Source organism: Eschrichtius robustus, chromosome 2, assembly GCF_028021215.1.
Source record: "Eschrichtius robustus isolate mEscRob2 chromosome 2, mEscRob2.pri, whole genome shotgun sequence".
NCBI classification, from domain to species: Eukaryota; Metazoa; Chordata; class Mammalia; order Artiodactyla; family Eschrichtiidae; genus Eschrichtius; species Eschrichtius robustus.
Genome location: NC_090825.1, coordinates 171,338,691 through 171,357,007, shown reverse-complemented (window position 1 = coordinate 171,357,007; position 18,317 = coordinate 171,338,691). Strand labels below are relative to the sequence as shown.

General features: G+C 60.9%; 1 protein-coding gene across 3 annotated transcripts; it reads right to left on the bottom strand.

Annotated features, from left to right (window-relative positions):
* Positions 1 to 3,361: 3,361 nt before the first annotated feature.
* ZNF653 (zinc finger protein 653) lies at positions 3,362 to 18,263 on the bottom strand. 3 transcript variants are annotated; one of them, XM_068536922.1, is made up of 9 exons: positions 17,965 to 18,263; positions 14,610 to 14,653; positions 12,458 to 12,673; positions 6,835 to 7,446; positions 6,515 to 6,695; positions 6,299 to 6,410; positions 5,051 to 5,165; positions 4,072 to 4,171; positions 3,362 to 3,788 (listed from the first exon to the last, which is right to left on the bottom strand). In XM_068536922.1, exons 1-9 carry the CDS (start codon positions 18,261 to 18,263, stop codon positions 3,611 to 3,613), a joined length of 1,857 nt encoding a protein of 618 aa, XP_068393023.1. In that variant the 3' UTR covers positions 3,362 to 3,610. The 3 variants fall into 3 exon arrangements, with proteins under 3 accessions (XP_068393023.1, XP_068393024.1, XP_068393025.1); XM_068536923.1 differs by having other exon boundaries at positions 3,615 to 3,788; positions 4,072 to 4,188; XM_068536924.1 differs by lacking the exon at positions 5,051 to 5,165 and having other exon boundaries at positions 3,615 to 3,788.
* Positions 18,264 to 18,317: the final 54 nt, after the last annotated feature.

The window sequence follows — 18,317 nt, the reverse complement described above, 5'->3', positions numbered from 1 at the left end:
TCCAGGGCGCGGTCGAGGCCCAGGGCGCGCGATCCGACGCCACCCCTTCCCTGGGGCTCTCGGGGACTCCTTGCCGCCTTGTCCTGGCCCAGCACCAGTGATTGGGGCCCTGCGTTTGCCTGGGAGGCCTGCTGGGTCCGGGCCTGGATGGAGGAGGCATCCTACGCCGCGGCGTCCCCTCCCCCATCAGGCCTGCTGAAGGGGGGGCAATCCCGCCCCCAGGGCGCCGTAGGATGTCCCCCGAATCGCAGCTCGATTCCCTAAGGCCTCTCAAGCCAGACTCTAAGAGCCCCCAGCACTCTGGGCGCGGCTCTGTCCACTCTCAGGCCCCGAGGCTCGGTCCTACCCCCCCACCCGGGTCTAGCTAGGCCTGGTCCTACCCCCCCTCCCATCTCTTCGGAGCCTGTGCCTAACCCCTCTCCGACCAGGTTCCCTCTCAGTGACAGGGGAATACCTACAGTGACCATTCTTGTGTGCCCGGCGGGCGCGGTCCGTGTTGAGGGTGGCTCCGGGGGTCGTGCACTCCTTGGGGGGCGCTCGATGCTCACGCCGGGGTCCTGCCCGGGCGGCCTCTGGTGCGGCCGCTGCAGAGGTCTCGGTGAGGGCAGCGACTCCCTCGAGGGCCGGGGACGGGCCCGAGCCCGGGTACGCGCGCGCGGATAACCGGGCCCCGGGGTGGCCTGCGGGCGGCAGGGGATGGAAAGAGGGAGCGGGCGCGGGATTGAGAACGCCCCCTGCGCGGCCCCGCGGGGCCCGAGGAGGTTGCGCTTCCCGACAGAGATCGCTGCGCTCTGCCTTTCGCCGCCGCCCCTCGGCCCGGCCCGTCTGGTCCCCGGTGTTCAGTCCTCTCCCCTCGCCCGCCCTCCCTCCCTCCCTCCGGCCCGCGCTGCGCGCTCCGCGCTCTGGGCCGCGCCGCCGCCGCCCCCAGCCCTTTATAGCAGCAGCTGCCAGCGCCGGCGTCGCTTATTGGCTACGGCAACCGAGCCCCGCCTCCTCGCGGCGCCCGACGGCGCGGCAGGTGGAAGAGAGGGCGCGCTGGCCAGGACTTCGCACGCCCAGAAGGCACATCCTGGGGGCTCGGGTTGCCAGATTCGGGCCCTTTTGCCCTCACGGATCCTACTTCCTGCGTTGGCGCCCTTTCTTGGGCGGGCTTTCTGCCCAGAAGACAGGAAGGGTTCCCCTCTGTCCAGCACCCAGAGCTGGAGGAGCAAAGGGGCGAGGAGGTACTGATGGCTCGATTGTACTACCTTCAGGAGGTGCTGTCCACCAAGAGCACTGCAGAGGGACGAGGAACTTAGACTTCAATGAGCAGATGCCTGGGTCCCCACATTTGGGAGGACCATATGTAGTCCCAAGACCAAGGGAGGAAGGTGGGGGTGGCTGGGGACCTAGTAAGCCTGCAGAAGGAATTGGGACCCTGTGGATTTTGAGCAGGCTAGGTTTAAAGGGGGTGGGGAATGGGCATCCCACAGTGCAGGGGCACTGCTCCAAAGGGAGTGAAGAAGTTTGGGGCCCAGGGTTCCAGGCAAACTCCTTTGGTGCCCTGCAGACCCAGGAAACCATCGGGCCATCTCGGACCCCATAAACTTCGGGTGGACGGTTTTGCCGGGCAAATGTCCTGGCTTCCCGGGCTGGTGATTGGTCCGCCTGTGGAGTCCCGCTCCCTCTCTGCTAAGCGGGACCTGGCCTTTCTGTCAGGCGATAGAGGGTGGCGCAGTCTCCTCTGGTGTGCGGGCGCGAGTGCACGGTTTTGTCGGGGCGGCCACCAGGCGCGAGGAGGTGTTCTCACTAGAACACTAGGGGAGCCTTTGAGTGAGGCTTCAGCACCACAGACAGCGGTCCGACGCCCCTGTCCAGGGCGCTGCGGGCTGCGTAGCCCGGGTCCCCAAACCCGAGAGTCGCAATCCAAACTCTATCCTCGTCCGTGCACGCCCTTTTAAGCTCCAGACTGTCCGAGAGTGCCATCAAACCCGGCGAGGAAAGCCTAATTTGACCAATCAGGAATGGCCCCCAAGAGGACCAATTGAGGGAAGATACCTTCGAGATTGAGCCAATGGGAGCGCGAGCAGCAGCCAGCGCTGCCACGACGATGGAAAGGGAAGGCCAATCATAATGGCCCGCGCAATCTGGGCGGTGGCGATGCGGATCCCCCGTTGGCCCTTCTTGGATTTGCCAGGGCGACCTGGCTCCCGACCCCGGGGACCCCGAGCGATGGCTTGTTCCCCATCCCGCTCCTGTCGGATCGGAAACTGTGCTTGTGCCCGGAAGGAAGCTACTCCTGGGCGCGCAGACCAGGCTGCAGTTCCCATGGAAACTGCTGGCTCCCGGTTGTGCGGGGATAGCGAAAGGGGACTGAGCCTTGCGGGGAGGCTCGCGGGGGCGGCCCAAGTAGCCGGACTCGCTCATCCTCGCCAACTCATCCGTCCCCGGCTGGGGTAGCTCCCAGTCCGAAAAATAAAATGAGGCCTAGCTGCGGCCCCGCCCCCACGAGCTGGTGAGGGGCCGGCGGGGCCATTCTGCGCGTGGCGCCATAGAGCTCCCCAGGGCACGTGCCCTGGCTCGCGGCTGCGGTCCCCGGAGTCACGTGGCTGCGGCCACCAGGGCCCACGAGGTTTGCGCGCCATCTGGCGGCCGCGTGGCCTGGAATCGCTCCCCGTCCCTCTCCCAGGAGGCCCGCATAAGGAGGAGGAGGCGGCCTCGGCATCATCCTCCGGGAAATGGGGCCAGGGCAGTCGCCCCGCCGCTGCCAAATCCCCTCCCCCGTCTTTCTTCTTGTTCCAGGAACACGCCGAGCCCGTTCCACCTCGGGGCTTTGGCACTGGCTGCTCCTTCGACCTGGGATTTTCCGCCCCCGTCTTTCTTCAGGGATGGAACCTCTTTGTCATTCTGGTCTATGCTCAAAGGCCTCCCCAGATAGGCCCTCCCTGACCACCAACCTAAACAGCACTCCCAGGAACTAGCATATCACTCTATTTTCTGCACGGCGCTTGTCATAGCTGTAGATGTTTTACTTAGGGGTTTACTGGACATCTCCCCAACTGCTTCCTGAGCTCTCTGAGGATGAGGAATGACTGTTCTATGAGGGATTAGGAGAGGGAGTCAGGATCCTGATACCTGGGAGATGTTCAGTAGCCTCCAGGGCCCCCAACCTTCCACAACTGACCCTGTCAGAGGAGGGGGTGTTTAGGGTTGCCAGGCCCAGGTAGCCGAGGCAGAGCGGAGGTTGACAGGAAAGGGCAGGAGCGCTGCCTGGTGTGTAGGGGCATCTGCCCCTGCCCCCGCCTTGCTCGGGAAGGAAGCAGGTTGGAGACAGAGAGGGGCCCACCTTCCCCCAATCATCCAGGCCTAGGGGAAGAGCAGCTCCTTTCTCGCTCTTTAATCTCGTTCTGCTCTCTTGACACAGTCCCAGCAGTGCAGCCCCAAGTGCCAGCTCCAAAACTCGGGCGGGGTTGGGGGGGACCTGCCCTGAGGGCCCAGCCCTGGAGCGGGGCAGGGGCGCCTCCTTCTGGCCCGAGGTCCTGGCGGCTGGCCGCGGCTGTCCCGGCCCTGGCAGACTCGGGCATGGTGTCCGATCGGATGAATAAATAGGGGCGTTCAGTGGTTGGGTGGATCAGGCGGGCTTGTGGTCCGGGTGGCTTTTGAGCGTGTGGAACTTGACACTGTCCAGCTTCTCAAAGCGCTTCCCGCAGCGCTCGCACGTGAAGTTGTACTGCACCTCGGCCGTGTGCTTCTTCATGTGCCAGTTGAGCGACGCGCGCTGTCGGCACTGGTAGCCACAGATCTCGCACCTGCCAGGGAGCACGCGGGAGGCACGGGGTAGGGGGTGGGGGGCGGGGTCAGAGAGGGCGGGGCAAAAGGGAGCAGCACCGGGGAGGGGCCGCCTCGGGGGCGGGGCCCAACCACTAAGGCTGGGCAGACCCCTGAAAGGGGGGGCACCGTCTGGGGTGGGAGCACTCTGGAAACCCCACGGATGCAACGCTGGGGGCGTCGCCCGCTCTTGGGAGCTGCCCTGTGAGAGTCCAGGCCCGGATGCCCTCCCTCCCAGTCCCTGGCGGGAAGCCCATCACTCACTGCAGAGGCGTCTCGCCTGTGTGCGTGCGCCGGTGCACCTCCAGGTGGTTTTTCCTCTTAAAGGACTTGCCGCAGGTTTCACAGGTGAATTCACGGACACCTGGGGGAGACGCGGGGCTGAGCAGGCCGCCGTCGAGAGAGGGGTTTGTGGGGTCACTGCGGCACTGCCGAGACTCAGTAGTGCGCAAGGCCTCTGGGCGCAGGCAGACTAAAGCCCACATCCTCTGGGCGCGAATGCCGACTATAATAACTAAGGCAGCTAGAACGAAGGACAGCTACGGCCTCGCACGAGGCTCGGAGGCTGCCCAGGAACGTGGCTGGGCAGAGCAGGAATGCGAACTCGGATCCCTGAGGTGCACAGGGTGCAAACTGCCAAGCTAAAGTGGGCCTGAATTTGACTCTAATGTTTCACGTATTGGGGCGATCTCACATAAAAATCCAAAGTTCTGGCCTCTCGAAAAATCTGAAGCCGTGCCCTCCTGCTGGGCATAGGCACCAGCGCTCCCCGTGAGGCCTGCACCCTGTGTCTTGGGTTAAGGAGGCGCCTGGAGCAGACGGAACAGAAATCCTGTCCCAAGTTCACTTCCCCCTACTGCCCACCTGGGGTGGTTCACTGTCCCCCCCTCAGTCCTGGAACTGAGTCCCACATGAGAATTGCTCATTGAAGTGGGGAGGCCAAGGGCCAAGTTGGGGAAGAGACAGCCAACCCCTGCCCAGCTCCACATGACTGAGAATAGCAGATGTCCCTGTGACCCGTGTAGACAGCTTACTGTCTACTTGGGAGGTGCCCAGTGGGCACTAAGTCAACCACTTTACTTCCACCATCTCACACCAGCCCTTGTGGTGGGCATGGAGGAGGCTCAGGGAGGGGCAGCCCGTGTTTGGGTTTCACCCCCTGCCTGCCCCAGCCCCGGCCCCAGCTCCCAGGCCCAGGCCACCGTGCCTCTGGCTCAAGCTGCCAGCCCCTCCCCGGCCTGACCTGAGTGGATGATCATGTGCCGCCGAAGGTGGTTGGATAAATAGAACTTCTTGCCACAGCCGGGGTGAGGGCACACCTTGGTCTTCCCTTTGCGATGCACAAGGTTGACGTGGTTCTGGGGGCAAGAGGGGCAGGAGTGGGGCTGCGGGTGCCATGGGCCCGCCTCTGGAGCTCCCCAGGGTGGGGACAGATGAGGGCCAGCTAGGGCCGGCCTCCCTGGAAGAGGAAGAGGAAGAGGGGTGCCCTTGCCCTTGGGCAGGGACTCCCAGATCCGAGCTGGGGGTCAGGGGCACAACTGGGATCCAAGAGCAGCTTACTGAGCACCTACTTCAGCCAGGCTCTGGGCTGGGGCATCAGCCAGCCTTGTCAAAACCATGGGAAGGGGCTCAGCCATGAGCCCAGTTTGTGGATGGGGAAACTAAGGCTCTGGAGGCTTAGTGGTTTGGCCTGTGTCTCACAGGTGAGCAGTAGCAGGGCTAGGACCGGAGTCCAGGGCTGTCAGCCCCACAGCGGCACTTTGCATAGTGCTAAGCTGCCCCTAGCGCCTGGAGCAGGCAGCCCTCGAGTCATTCATTCTTTTGTTCTTTCATTCTTTAACTCACTAGCACAACTGCTCCAGCACCCAGCACCAGGCCTGGCACCCAGTAGGTGCTCAACATGTGCTTAATGAAAACATGACTTGGCAAATTCAAAGTTCTCCTGGTGCCACATCCTGCGCCAGGAGTGGGGATGTGACGGGACCCTGTCTCTGCTCTCAGGGCACCCTGTCCAAACCTCACCGGGCAAACGGCAGGTATGTCCTGGTAGTGCAGTGACCCGGGGCTGGGGGGACTAGGGTGGGCTTCCTGGCAGAGGGGTGTCCTCAGTTGAGCTTGGAGAGGAAGCATCGTGAGCTGACAGGGCGGCCTGGGCAAAGGCAGGAAGAGTTCAGGCGGCTGGAAGAGGGGTAGTTTATGGGGAGCCACCAGGACCAGGCAGGCCCCCGGGGTGTGCAGAGAGAGGCCGTGGCTGGTTGAGGAGGCAGGGTGGCTGGGGCTGGAGAGCAGGAGGGGAGGGCACAGAGGTGACGGCTGCCTCTCTGTGGCTGAGGCTGAGATCAGCTGGGGCTGGGTGGGTGCACGGCAGGCAGGCCAGTGGCACCTGGAGGGGCCTGGTGGGGCCCTCCACGAGCCGCACTGCCCAGACCCAGCGCGCAGGCAGCCCGACACAGAAGCAGTCCCGCCCGGCCCACTTGGATGGCGGCCTCACCTGGAAGCTGCTGAGGGCCACGTAGACCTGGCTGCAGCCCTCGTAAGGGCAGTGGAACATCTCAAGCAGGCCATCGGCGTCCATCACCCGCGATCGCTTGCTTCGCCGCCTCCTGGAGGGGAAGGGCCCATGGCGTCGGGGCTCTGACACCAGGAGGGCTGCGGGCCCAAGGGCCGCTCCTCGTCCCTCCTCTCCCCCGCCTGCCCCGGCACCCACTTCTCGGGCTCCTTGGGGATCTCATAGATGATGGCTGACATGTCACTGCCGTCCAGCTCCTCCCCGTCTGCCTCTGCCTCGGGCTCTGCGCTCTCAGGCACCGTCGCAGCCAGCTCTGTCAGTTCTGGGGCCACCGGTTCCTCCTTCTCCTCCTTCTTGAGCACGTACAGGTCCTCCTTCTCTACGGGGGTGGACACAGGGTGGGTGTCCGTGGGGACTAAGGCTGTTGAGGAGCTTCCTCTGGGGCCATTACTCGCCCTCCCCTTCCCAGGTCCCATCATGGCCCCCCCAACCCCCCAGACTGGCACGGCCCCCCAGACCTTTCTTGGTCTCAATGCCTGTCATGGCGGCGGGGTCCATGGTGCTGGGCTGGCTGCCCTCTGGCTCTGTCTGGGTGTAGGCGGCCACACCCTCCATCATGGCGCAGGGCACCTCGTCACCCAGGCCCCCTCCGGGGGCGCCGTTGCCTGCTGCCACGTTGAGGTGGATGCCCTCGGCCGTGAGGGCATCATAGCCGGGGCCGGCAATGATGATCACCTGCGAACCGGGCACCATGCCTGGCATGGGACAGCTGGCCACCACCTCACCCAGTGCCTCCTGGGGCACGTTCTCAAAGAGGGTGCTAGGGCCCGGGCCCACTTGCACGGGCACTGGCACGCACACCACTGTCTCCAGGGCTTCGGGCCCGCTGCTGGCCGGGTTGGGGCACAGTGGGGTGCCCTGCTCAGCCAGGCTCTCCACGTGGTGGACATCGAAGGGGATGTGCATGCCCTCCTGTGTGATGAGCCCGCTGCTGCCCGCTGGGCTGGTGGGGGTAACTGCCGCCATTGCCACTGTCGCCTTGGCCTGCTGGCCCTCGGGGGGCTCCTCAGAGTCGGAGCCGGAGCTGGAACTGGACGAGTCAGAGCTGCCGGCCACCAGGCCATTGCCCACTGTGGTGACAGAGGAGAGGGGACAGTTATGACAGTGGCGGCAGCAGCTGGTATTTCTTGAAGGCTCCCCAGGGGCTGAGCACCGTGACTCCCCTACCCCCATAAGAGCGGTCAGCTCGGTCCATATCCTCCACAGCTGCCCCTGCTCCTTGAGATGCTCTCCTGACTCAGCCTCTAGACCCGCACTCAGGTCCCTGGCTCCTCCCTGGTGGCCCCTTCTCAGCCTCTTCTGTTCTTACAGGCCTGGGAGGCTCTCACTGGGGCCTCTCCTCAGCGCTCCACTCATCCCAGGGTATCCACCAGGCTCATACCACCCTCATCCTTGACACCAGCTGGGTGTCCAACAATTCGATTCAGTTCTGACACTATCTGTCCGGAGACAGTGTCAGACCCTGAGGGTGAAAGAGCTCAGTCCCACAAGACTGCCCCCACTTCAGATGCCAGTCACAAGTCCCGGGTCACCCATACTTCTGGCTATGAAGTGGAGGTTCCCACAGCGCCCTCCTCAGCTTTGGTAGTTTGCTAGAACAACTCACAGAACTCAAGAAAGTGCTCTACTTCTGATTACAGTTTTATTATAAAGGATACAACTCAGCAATGGCCGGATGAAGAGATACACAAGGGAAGGTAATTGGTGGGGGGGCGGGGGGAGGTTGGGGGTTGCCACGGAGCTGCCATGCTCTCTACAGACACGTCAATCTCCCAGCACCTCAATGTGTCCACCGACCTGGAAGCTCTCGGGTCACTGTTTAAGAGTTTTTATAGGGACTTCCCTGGCGGTCCAGTGGTTAAGACTGCACGCTCCCAAAACAGGGGGCACGGGTTCGATCCCTGGTCGGGGAACTAAGATCCTGCATGCCGCACGACGTGGCCAAAAAAAATAAATAAATAAATAAAAAAAAGAGTTTTTATAACCCAGTTACTAGCCCCCATCTGCTCCTGGGGGCTGGGGGTGGGGCTGAGAGCTGCCACCCTCTAACCCTGGGTTTGCTTTCTGCGGACCAGCCCCCATCGTAAAGCTATCTAGAGGCCCCTCCCTGAGTCACTTCATTAGACTCAGGTGTGTTCCCAAGGGGCATCTTGCGAAAGGGGCTCATTACATACACTGTTTACAAACTGAAGGTCTGTGGCAACCCTGCCTCGGGCAAGTCTATTGGCGCCATTCTTCCAACAGCATTTGATCACTCTGTGTCTCTGGGTCACATTTTGGTAATTCTTGAAATTTTTTCATTATTATTATATTTGTTATGGTGACTTGTGATCAATGATCTTTGATGTTAATAGTGCAAAAAGATTGCCACTCACTGAAGGCTCAGATGATGGTGGCATTTTTTTAGCAATAAAGTATTTTTATTTATTTATTTTTAAAAATTTTATTATCTATCTATCAATCATTGGCTGAGCAGCATACTCGGCATGCAGGATCTTAGTTCCCTGACCAGGGATCGAACCCGTGCCCCCTGCAGTGGGAGTGCAGAGTCCTAACCACTGGACAGCCAGGGAATTCCCCAGCAACAAAGTATTTTTAAATTAAGGAATGTACCTTTTTTTTTTTTTCCACAATGCTATTGCACACTTAATAGACCACAGTATAGTGTAAACATAACTTTTATATGCACTGGGAAACCAAAAAGTTCGTGAGACTCCTTTTATTTCGACATTCACTTTATTGCGGTGGTCTGGAATCAAACCTGCAATATCGCCTAGGTCTGCCTGCATCTATTTTTATTATACTGTCACCACCCATACCCCGGTGTCTCCAGTGGACAGTTCTCGCCTGGACCTCCCGCGGAGCTGCAGCCCGTCACGCCCCACTGCTCCCTCTGAGGGGTCTTACAGGCATCTCAGACTCTGGGCTCCGAATCTTCCCTCAGAGAAAGGCTGCATGGCTCACAGACATCCCCGTCTCAGCGGGCGGCAGCTCTGCCCTTCCAGTTGCTCAGGCCAAAGTCCTGGGGCTCTCCTTACTTCTCCCATTCTCTCACACCCACTTCCAATCTGTCAGCAAAACCTGTTGGCGTTGCTTCCAAAATACATCCCCAGGCTGACGGCTTCTCCTACCTCCCCCGCACACCCTGGTCACGGCCCCGCCAGCCCTCTGCCAGGACCGTGCAGTTCCTTCTCCTGGGTGCCCCCGCTCCCATCCTTGCCCACCCCCAAGTCTGTCCTCCCCTCATTGGCCAGGGGGAGCCTGTGAACACCTGCTCAGGTCACGTCCCTCTTTGAGAATCTGCTCATCGCTTCCTGTGGAAGAGATAGGCCAGCTGCTCACCAAACCCCTGTCTCTTCCTCCTGACACCTGGTGGACTACATGTCCCAGCACCCTTTGCCATTAGGTGTGCGATACAGCTGAGTCTCACCAGAATGTGGGGGGAAGTGAGCTGCGTTAGGTCACAGGAGCTGGGGTGCGTCTATCTCGGCAGCTGGCCTTACCTCAGTTAATGCCCTTCCCAACTCACTTGGCGTAGCAGCCAAAGCCCTCACCATGGCCACACAGCCTGAACATGTGCCCTTGTCACCTCCTCTCCAGCCCCACTGACCTCCCTTCTGTGCCCAGGGACACTAGGCAGGTTTCTGCCTCAGGGCCTTTGCACTCGCCACTCTCTCTGCCTGAACCCTCTTTTCTCAGACACCTGCGTGGGCTCCCTCTTTCACCTCCATCAGACCCTTCCTCAAATGGTATTTTTTCAGGGAGGCCTCTGACCACTTGGTCTCAAATAGCACCCTTTTCTCTCCTTTATTTTCCCCCCAATACTTACCGCCTTCCACTGCACTCTAGATTTTACTTGTTTATCTTGTTTACTGTCTGCTTCCCCTTTATACTGTAAACTCCACAAGGATGGGGGTCCCTGTGCACAGGCCCCAGTGCCCAGGTACACAGTGCTGCTTGGTACACATTGAGTGCATGTTTATAAAAATGCATGAACCCATGACCAAGGCTGTGATGAAGGCCAAGAGGGCTGGCATCTTACCCAGGTGTTTGGTGCTAATGTCCGCAAGCAGGGAGAAACTGGGGACGGGAAAAGTGAATGACTGTCCCTTAAGTTACACACTCGTGACACAGTTGGGGTATGCTGTCTGGGTAGTACGTGTTCTACACTCCCAGAGGGTCACATGGAGAGTGCAGGCTCTGGAGCCTGACTGTCAGGGTGGGATCCTGGTGCCCACTCCTCCGGCTGTGTGAAGGGGGGGTGCCTTATAACCTCTCTGGGCCTGGGGATAACTTGGTACCTACTCAAGGGGTGTTTGGGGTATTTAATGAGTAAATAGGACAGTAGGACTTACAGTAAGCACCCTATCAATGTTTCCCATTATCGTTATTATCCTAACGCCCCATCCCTGACTCAGCCCTGGGGCAGCAGCAGGGGCAGGGTAGGGGGATTGCCCCTCCTTCTAACACCCTGTAATCTGCAGGGTGGATTGAGCCCCGTGGCTCCACCCTGAAGGAGGGGGCAGTTGCCTAGTGAGTTGGGGGCATGGCCAGGGCCTGTGCCTGGATCCCCAGTTACAGTGTCCAGCTGTTAAGCCGACACTGGACTTCTTGCCAGTTGATAATGACATTAATGACAGAATTGGCAGGGCACCCACCGGCCTCCCACAGTCCTGGTGCGAGGTCTTCTTACTGAGTGCGAGGTGGCAGGGCCGCCCTCGGCAGAGAGCTGATAAGGGAGCTGCTGAGGGACCAGGCTGGGACAGGGACACAGCCACTCCCTCACAGCAACCCCCCCGCCAGTGCCCAAAGCAGATCTGGCTAATTGATCCCAGCATTCATTCCTGAGAGCCCAGATCCAGAGGCCACTGGTATCAGAGTTGGGTTGGGCTGTCAGGAGACTCCTCTGGGTGCCACCCCCATCCCAGCCAGACCCAGTGCCAGAAGGGCCAGTCCCATTACTCCCAGGGCCTTGGTTTCCTCGACTGCTAATGACAGGGCTGTGAGGAGGATTCAGGGTGGTTTGGGGCAGGGCCTGGAGTCGGGAGGACAAGATGGCCGAGGGGCTGGCTGCACACTGGAAGCCCGGCGGACACACAACGGGACAGCCGTTGGCTGGGGTGCCCACCTGGAACACCTCTCGCCCACGGCTTCCCCTCGGCCAGCTGGGATGCCACCTGCTCAGAGATGCCTGCCAGCGCGGGCTCAGCCCTGGTGACTGACCCCACCCTCAGCTCCGGCAGGGTGCCTGGCAGAGGGCCCCATGCTCCCCCTGATGCCAAGCCCCCGAGGCAGGCGGGCAGCCCCTCACCACCCATGGCATCTCCTCTGCTCCCCTACCAGGGCCAACTGGACCTTCATAAATGAGTCCCTCCCAGTCCTGAGAAGGACTCCAGCTCACGTGTGTGTGTGAGCAATGTGGGATGGCAGGGGAGGGGCTGGGGCAGTGAGAGATGGCAAGGGTGGGGCCATGGTGTGGAGGAGAGAGAAAGGGATGAAAATGGGAGTGAGAGAGTGAGATGGAGGAGAGACAGTGGGAAGAAGAGAGAAAAGGAAAGGAGATGCGAGACAGAGAGAGAGAGAGAGAGAGAGAGAGAGAGAGAGGATGAAACACAGACAGATGAAAGGGGAGGCTCAGGAACAAGAGAAAGCTCAAGAGCAGAGAATGGGGTGTAGGGAGAAGGAGACCAGGCTGGAGGGAGGGAAAGAGGATGAGGTTGCAGAGACAGTCCAGAACCTGAGAGAGAGCCGGAGGAAGTAAAGGAGGACAAAGAGGCCAGGAGAGGCCCAGCACCTGCCTGTCCCTCCAGCCGCTGAGCCAGGTTCCTGGACCTCAGCCCTGCCTGCGACTGACCTCAGGCCCAGATGGGCAAACCGCACCACACCTTGGCTGTCCCTCCACAAAATGGGGACCAGCTCTTGGGCTCTGCAAGGACTCAAAGACTGCAAGGCCATCCAGCACCAGGGCCATGTCAGCTGCTGTGAGGTCCGCGACGCTGGCCTGAGGCTGGCAGGGCCCAGGAGGGGCTGTAGAGCCCCAAACACCGGAGGCTACTGTGAGCCCTCCCCCCGCAGACCCACCTTTGTCACTCTCAGGGTCTGAGTCGCTGAGCGGCTTCAGGGGCGAGTGCAGGTCTTGGAAGTAGCGGTGCCCAGCCTCGCACTGCCACACAGCCGTGGTGTACAGGCCAAAGGTGGGGTCCAGCTCGGCGAGGTGCGGCTCGTAGGGGCAGCGGTGCTTGTGGTCCTCGTACCAGATCACCACGTTCTTCAGGCAGTTCACGTTGCGTCGCCGCCCTGCGCATACGGGGCACGGGCAGGCATGAGGGGCAGGGCTCACCCCTACCCCCCTCTCCGGGCAGCATGGCCCCCAGAACCACATGGGTCTTATAGCTCTGGGGGTTGAGACACCCTCCTGAGTATTATCCAGGTCTGTCCCCAGTTTGCAGATGAAGAAACTGAGGGTCAGAGATGTGAGACCCGCCCTGGAGACAACAGAGACTGGCAGGGAATGTCCTCACTGTTCGAGTCAATTCGTATACATAGTAAAGCCTGGCGTATGGCAGGTGCTCACGCAACGACTGTCAGTTGCCAGTTACGGTTATACTCGTCCTCATCAACTCAGCGTCTCCCGCCTGCACCAGCTCAGTCCCTCGGCCCTACGCTCCCAGCTCTCACCCTTGCCCCCGGCAGCTGACAGAGGGCGCCTCTGAACACTTGAGTCGGGCCACATCCCTTCTTACTCAGAATCCACCAGGGCGGACTTCCCTGGTGGCGCAGTGGTTGAGAATCTGCCTGCCGATGCAGGGGACACGGGTTCGAGCCCTGGTCCGGGAAGATCCCACGTGCCGCGGAGCAACTAAGCCCACGTGCCACAACTACTGAGCCCACGCACCGCAACTACTGAAGTCCGTGCGCCTAGAGCCCGTGCTCCGCAACAAGAGAAGCCACCGCAATGAGAAGCCCGCGCACTGCTACAAAGAGTAACCCCCGCTCACCACAACTAGAGAAAGCCCGCGTGCAGCAATGAAGACCCAACGCAGCCAAAAGAAAAAAAGAAAAAATCCACCAGGACTCCCACCTCAATGGGGGTAAGAGCCCAAGTCCTCCCTGAGGTTCACCAGGCCCTGTGTGTTCTGCCCTGTCACCTCCTGCGCTCACCTCCTCCTACTGCTCCCCTGGATCACTCCACTCTAGCCTCAGGGCCTCCTCCCTGTTCCTCAACTAGGGAAGTATGGCCCTGCCCCAGGACCTCTGCAAGGGCTGTGCCCTCTTCCTCTAGACACCTGCCTTGCCCCTCGCCCTTCACTCAGCTCTGAAGGTGTGCCCCTGACCTTCCGGGCTGGGAGATGACGAGGGGGCCCAGGAAAGGTCCTTGGGTCTAGGGATGGTGCCTGGGGCCGCCAACCCAGTGACGACCACAGGGACACCAGCAGCCACTCTCCGGCCCCCTCATCTCCCTCCCCACACCTCTCGGACTGGGGGTCTCAGTCTTAGCTCAGCTTCTGCCTCTGAGCACCGTGATAAGTAGAGGGGCTCACTGCCATCAGATGGCCGTCCCTGGACCACCGGCCCTCACCCTGCTGGACATGGCCTGGGACCCACAGCCCAGGGCTCAGGGGTCGTGGTCATGGGGTGGGAATACGCACTCCAGCCTCTGCTCCGACTGCCCACGCCTGGCTCCCCTTGAGCCTGGCACACCACACGCCCTTTAGGCCTGGCCACAAGCTGTTCCCTCTGCTCTGCCTGGCTCTTCCCCGGCTGACTCCCACGCACCGGGCAGGAGAGCAGAGGAGCAAAGGGGACCCCTCGGGCGACACATGGTCCTGGGTTTGCAGTCTGGCCCGGCCACTTTCTGGCTGTGCAGCCTGGGGCAGTGACTCAGACTTTTTGTGTCAGATGGGGATGATGAGAGCACCCCCGGTGGGCACAGCACAGGTTCGGGTCCCCTCCAACCCTTCCTATCCCATCCCCACCCCCGACCCAGGCTGGGTCAGACCCCTCCTCTGGGCCCCCCGGTGCCTCCACTTCCCCACCACAGCCCTGCTCAGCCTGTCCCCCGTCTTTCCTATGAGACTGCGGGCTCTGGGAGGGCAGGGCTGGGTCTGTCCCAGCCTGCACAGCTCCTGGCACACGTGGACCCTCCACAAGTGGTCCCTGAGGGAGGGAGGGAACCAACCACAAAGCCACTTACTCCCAACGCCACCTCCACCCTGGCTGCAGCCCCACTTACTTTTCTTCCGCTTTGGCTTTTTGGGGACTTGCTCCCAAGGCTTCCTGTAACAGAGAGAGGGGGCAGTGGGGAGTGAACCTGGGGCCTGATGGATGATGAGATGCCAATCCTGCTGGGGTAGAATGTGGGCTTCTGCTTCCCGGGCCAGGTCTACTTCCCTTGCCCCTTCACTTGGGCTCTCCTGCACCAACAGCAGCCCTAGCAGGGGTCTACTATCATCACCCACCTCACGTAGTGGGAAACTGAGGCCCTGAGGGTGAAGCTGCCTGCCCAGGGTCCCGTGGCTGGGGAGTGGATTATCAAGAGGGAGCTTATTTGGGGAGCCTGACCTAATCAAGGGAGCCTTCAAAAGGGCCCTGCTGAAGTCAGAGACTGGGGGCTGAGAGCATGAGGGGGCCTGTGAGGGACCAGGACCTGAGAACGACCTTGCGGAGCTGAGAGCAGTCCCAGCTGATGGTCAGCAAGACTGCAGGCACCCCAGCCGTATAGCCCGGAGGAAATGGATTCTGCCAATGCTCTGAACAAGTCTAGAAGCAGATCTTTCCCTGGGCGAGCCTCTAGGTGATGTTGTGGCACGCTGATACCTTGATTTCAGCCTCCTGAGACCCTGACCTGAGGAGCCAGCTAAAATGTGCCAGACTCCTGACCTGCAGAAATGTGAGATGATAAATCTGTGGGGTTTTAAAGCCACTAAGTCTGTGGTCATTTGTTACCCAGTAGAACAGTCATGGAGTTGACTTCGGACTACCCCCTCCAAGGACCTGCAGATCCTGGCCCTGAGGCTGGCCCAGAGCCCTGGGGAGATGGTTGGGCCCTAACTGCCTGCTCTATGAGGGTCCTGACCCTGCAGCCAGCTCAGGCCCAAAGGCCACGCCATCATGTCCGCCTACCTCTAGGGCCGTCCCTGCTCTGCCTGGGTCCCAATACCCTGACTGTGTGTCCCAGTGAGCCATGGCCTTGGGGAGCCCAGGGCAGGGCCGGACCCTAAGGCCAGGGGCCCCCATGGCCTCCCACACCAGGATGGCCAACAGATCTGCCAAGCAGGTTCCTGACCCTACGTGGCCCACTCAGCTGTGGCCCAGCACAGGCTCCAGGCAGGTGCTTTGGAGCCATCTCTCCTGGACCTGCTAGGGCCTCCCTTTGCCTTCCTGCCACCATGCTTCAGGGTCTGCCCACCTGACTCAGACTGCTTCCCTGCTCTTCCTCTTCTAAACCACAGCAGCAGGCTCTGTGACCCTGGGTGAGTAACCCTGCCCCCTGTGCCTCAGTTTCCCCATGTGTAGTGTGGGCTCATAACAGTACCTTCCTCATGGGGTTGGCGTGGGGTCATATGCATTGTAAAGAGCCTGGTAATTAAGAATCACTCAGCAAATGGTAACGATGACCATTATGATTCTCAATATTATCACAGAGCCAGGCACTGGAACATGGGTCTCCTCGCTGTGGCTAGGCCCACGCTCTTGTCACCAATGTCCTGACAGCCGGTCCAGGGTCTCTCCTCAGCTCCACCGCCCACCCTAACTGACTCTTGTCCAGCCTGATAGCAATCCTCAGCCCCCACACCCCATGTCTAGCCCAGGACAGCTCCTCGGGGCTCCTGCCCAGGCTCTGCCCTCTGCCCAGGAATCCATGTCCCCTTGTATCATCCCAGGAGCCTCTGTCCCCTCCCAAGGCTCCACCTCCCCTCCAAGGGGCCAGACTGGCTGCCTAGATCCTCACCCAAACCCAAATCCAAACACCCATGACCATCTCCACCCATTCATAGCCTCGCCACGGCTGGGGTGCGGGGAACGCCACATCGTGGTGGAGACAGACTTGGCGTCAGTCAGATCCGAGTTCAAGTCTTATCTCTGCTACCTACTGGCTGTGTGACCTCAAGCAGGATTGGTCCCCTCTGGGCCTCAGTTTTCCCATCTGTGAAGTGGGGATAACCACAGTGCCTCCCACACAGAACTGCCATGCGGTTTGAAGGAATAAATACCCCTTAGTGTATTTTCCCGACTACTCATGTGCCCCGGGGTCAGGTTTTGCCACACACTGCCTGGGTTGTCTCAGTGCCCCTGCCCCAGTCCTGCACAGCTCCCACACACCTCCAGCTCAGCCAGACAAGCTTCTGTAAATACCACTTTCAGCTTCGGAACCTCCAGGGGCTCCCTCTGGTCAGTGGTTCTCAACTCCAGCTGTGCATCAAGTCTCCCTGGAAGCTCTTCAGAAAAAAATACAGGGTCTGCAACTCCACCCAGACTGACTGAATCAGAAACTCCAATAGCTGGGACACTGGCTTGAAGTTTTATAAGCTCCCAGCATTTCCTGCCCTGCTTTTGGGCATATAAACCAGCCTGCCACCCTGGGGAGGGGGTGGGTACAATTCAGCAGGTTCTGGTTGATTCTTGGCCCTCAGAATCTCCCCTGAGAGAAACATGTGAATGTGTACAAGTGAAAACCAGGGCAGAACAAGGGTTTTGTTGCAGCACTGTTTGTGACAGGAAACAAACATCATCATAAGAGCTAATGTCTGGACTGCTCACTATGTGCCAGGCACTGTTCGAAGCCCTCTGCTGTATTTTAACTCATTCAATCATCACACCAACCTATAAGGCAAGAAGAGAAAAATTCCTTCCATACTGCTCGTTCTCGAGATTGAGATTATGCAAAGGCCTCTGCCCTCCACCTGAGCAGCTAACTTGGGGTTTCCTCTTCACCTGAGTCTCCCCGGACAGAGGTGTTCCCCAAGAGCCAAGAGATTTAGGGGAGTGAGATCTGGATTGTGAGGGGTGCTCTGGGAGTGTGGGGCCTCCCCAGTGGCCCCATTCCAGTGTGGGAATGGGGCCACACGCAGTCCCAGGTGGGTCACTGGAACCTCATGAGGGGTAGGGCTGGGTGGCCCGGGGTGTCCAGTCACAGCCCCAGGCTACATTGTGGGAGTTTTAGGGAATGAGGCATGTGAGATTCCGGGGACCAGCAGGGACCTCGGGCCCCTCAGGCCTCAGGAGGCGGGGCCGCCCCTCCAGGGACTGGGCCTTTAGAATGCTTGGAGGTGGGGCCCGTACCAGGATTGGGCAGCCAGAGCTCTAGGGGGCAGGGCCAAGCGCCCAGGAGGCGGGTCGAGAGGCTGGGCGTATCCTAGGATTGGGCAGTCGGAGCTACGGAAGGCGGGGCCGCGAGGCAGGCGCGTCCCAGGACCAGCAGTCGGAGACCCAGGCCGGCAGTCGGGGCGCTGGGCGGGGTTCACAGGTGCCAGGGGCGGGGCCCTGGGGGCGGGGCCCTGGGGGCGGAGTGGGCGGGACCAGGCTCAGCGGGGGATGGGGGCGTCTCCTCCCTCGCTCCCTCCCTCCGTCGGGCTGGGCCCCCTCACCCGTGGCGGCTGCTACGTTGGCCGCGCTCCAGCGAGATGAGGTAGGCGGCGAGCTTGGCGTCGCTCCAGCCGCTGCGGCGCCGCAGGTCCACCCAGGGCCCGTGCGCCTCGCCCAGGTACACGCGCCGCACGTCGTACTTCTTCCGGGACTCGAGCCGCCGCCGGGCCCGGTCCGACTCCGTGAGCCGCGGGCGGCCCCGCGCCTTGCGGCCCGCCGCGCCCTCCTCGGCGGCTACCTCCCCGCCCGCTCCCGCCTCAGCCTCCGCCTCCGCCTCGGGCTCCGGCGCCCGCTCCGCCATCCCCCCCTCCCTGGTTACCAGCCTCCCCCGTTGTTAGGAGCCCGACCGGAAGTG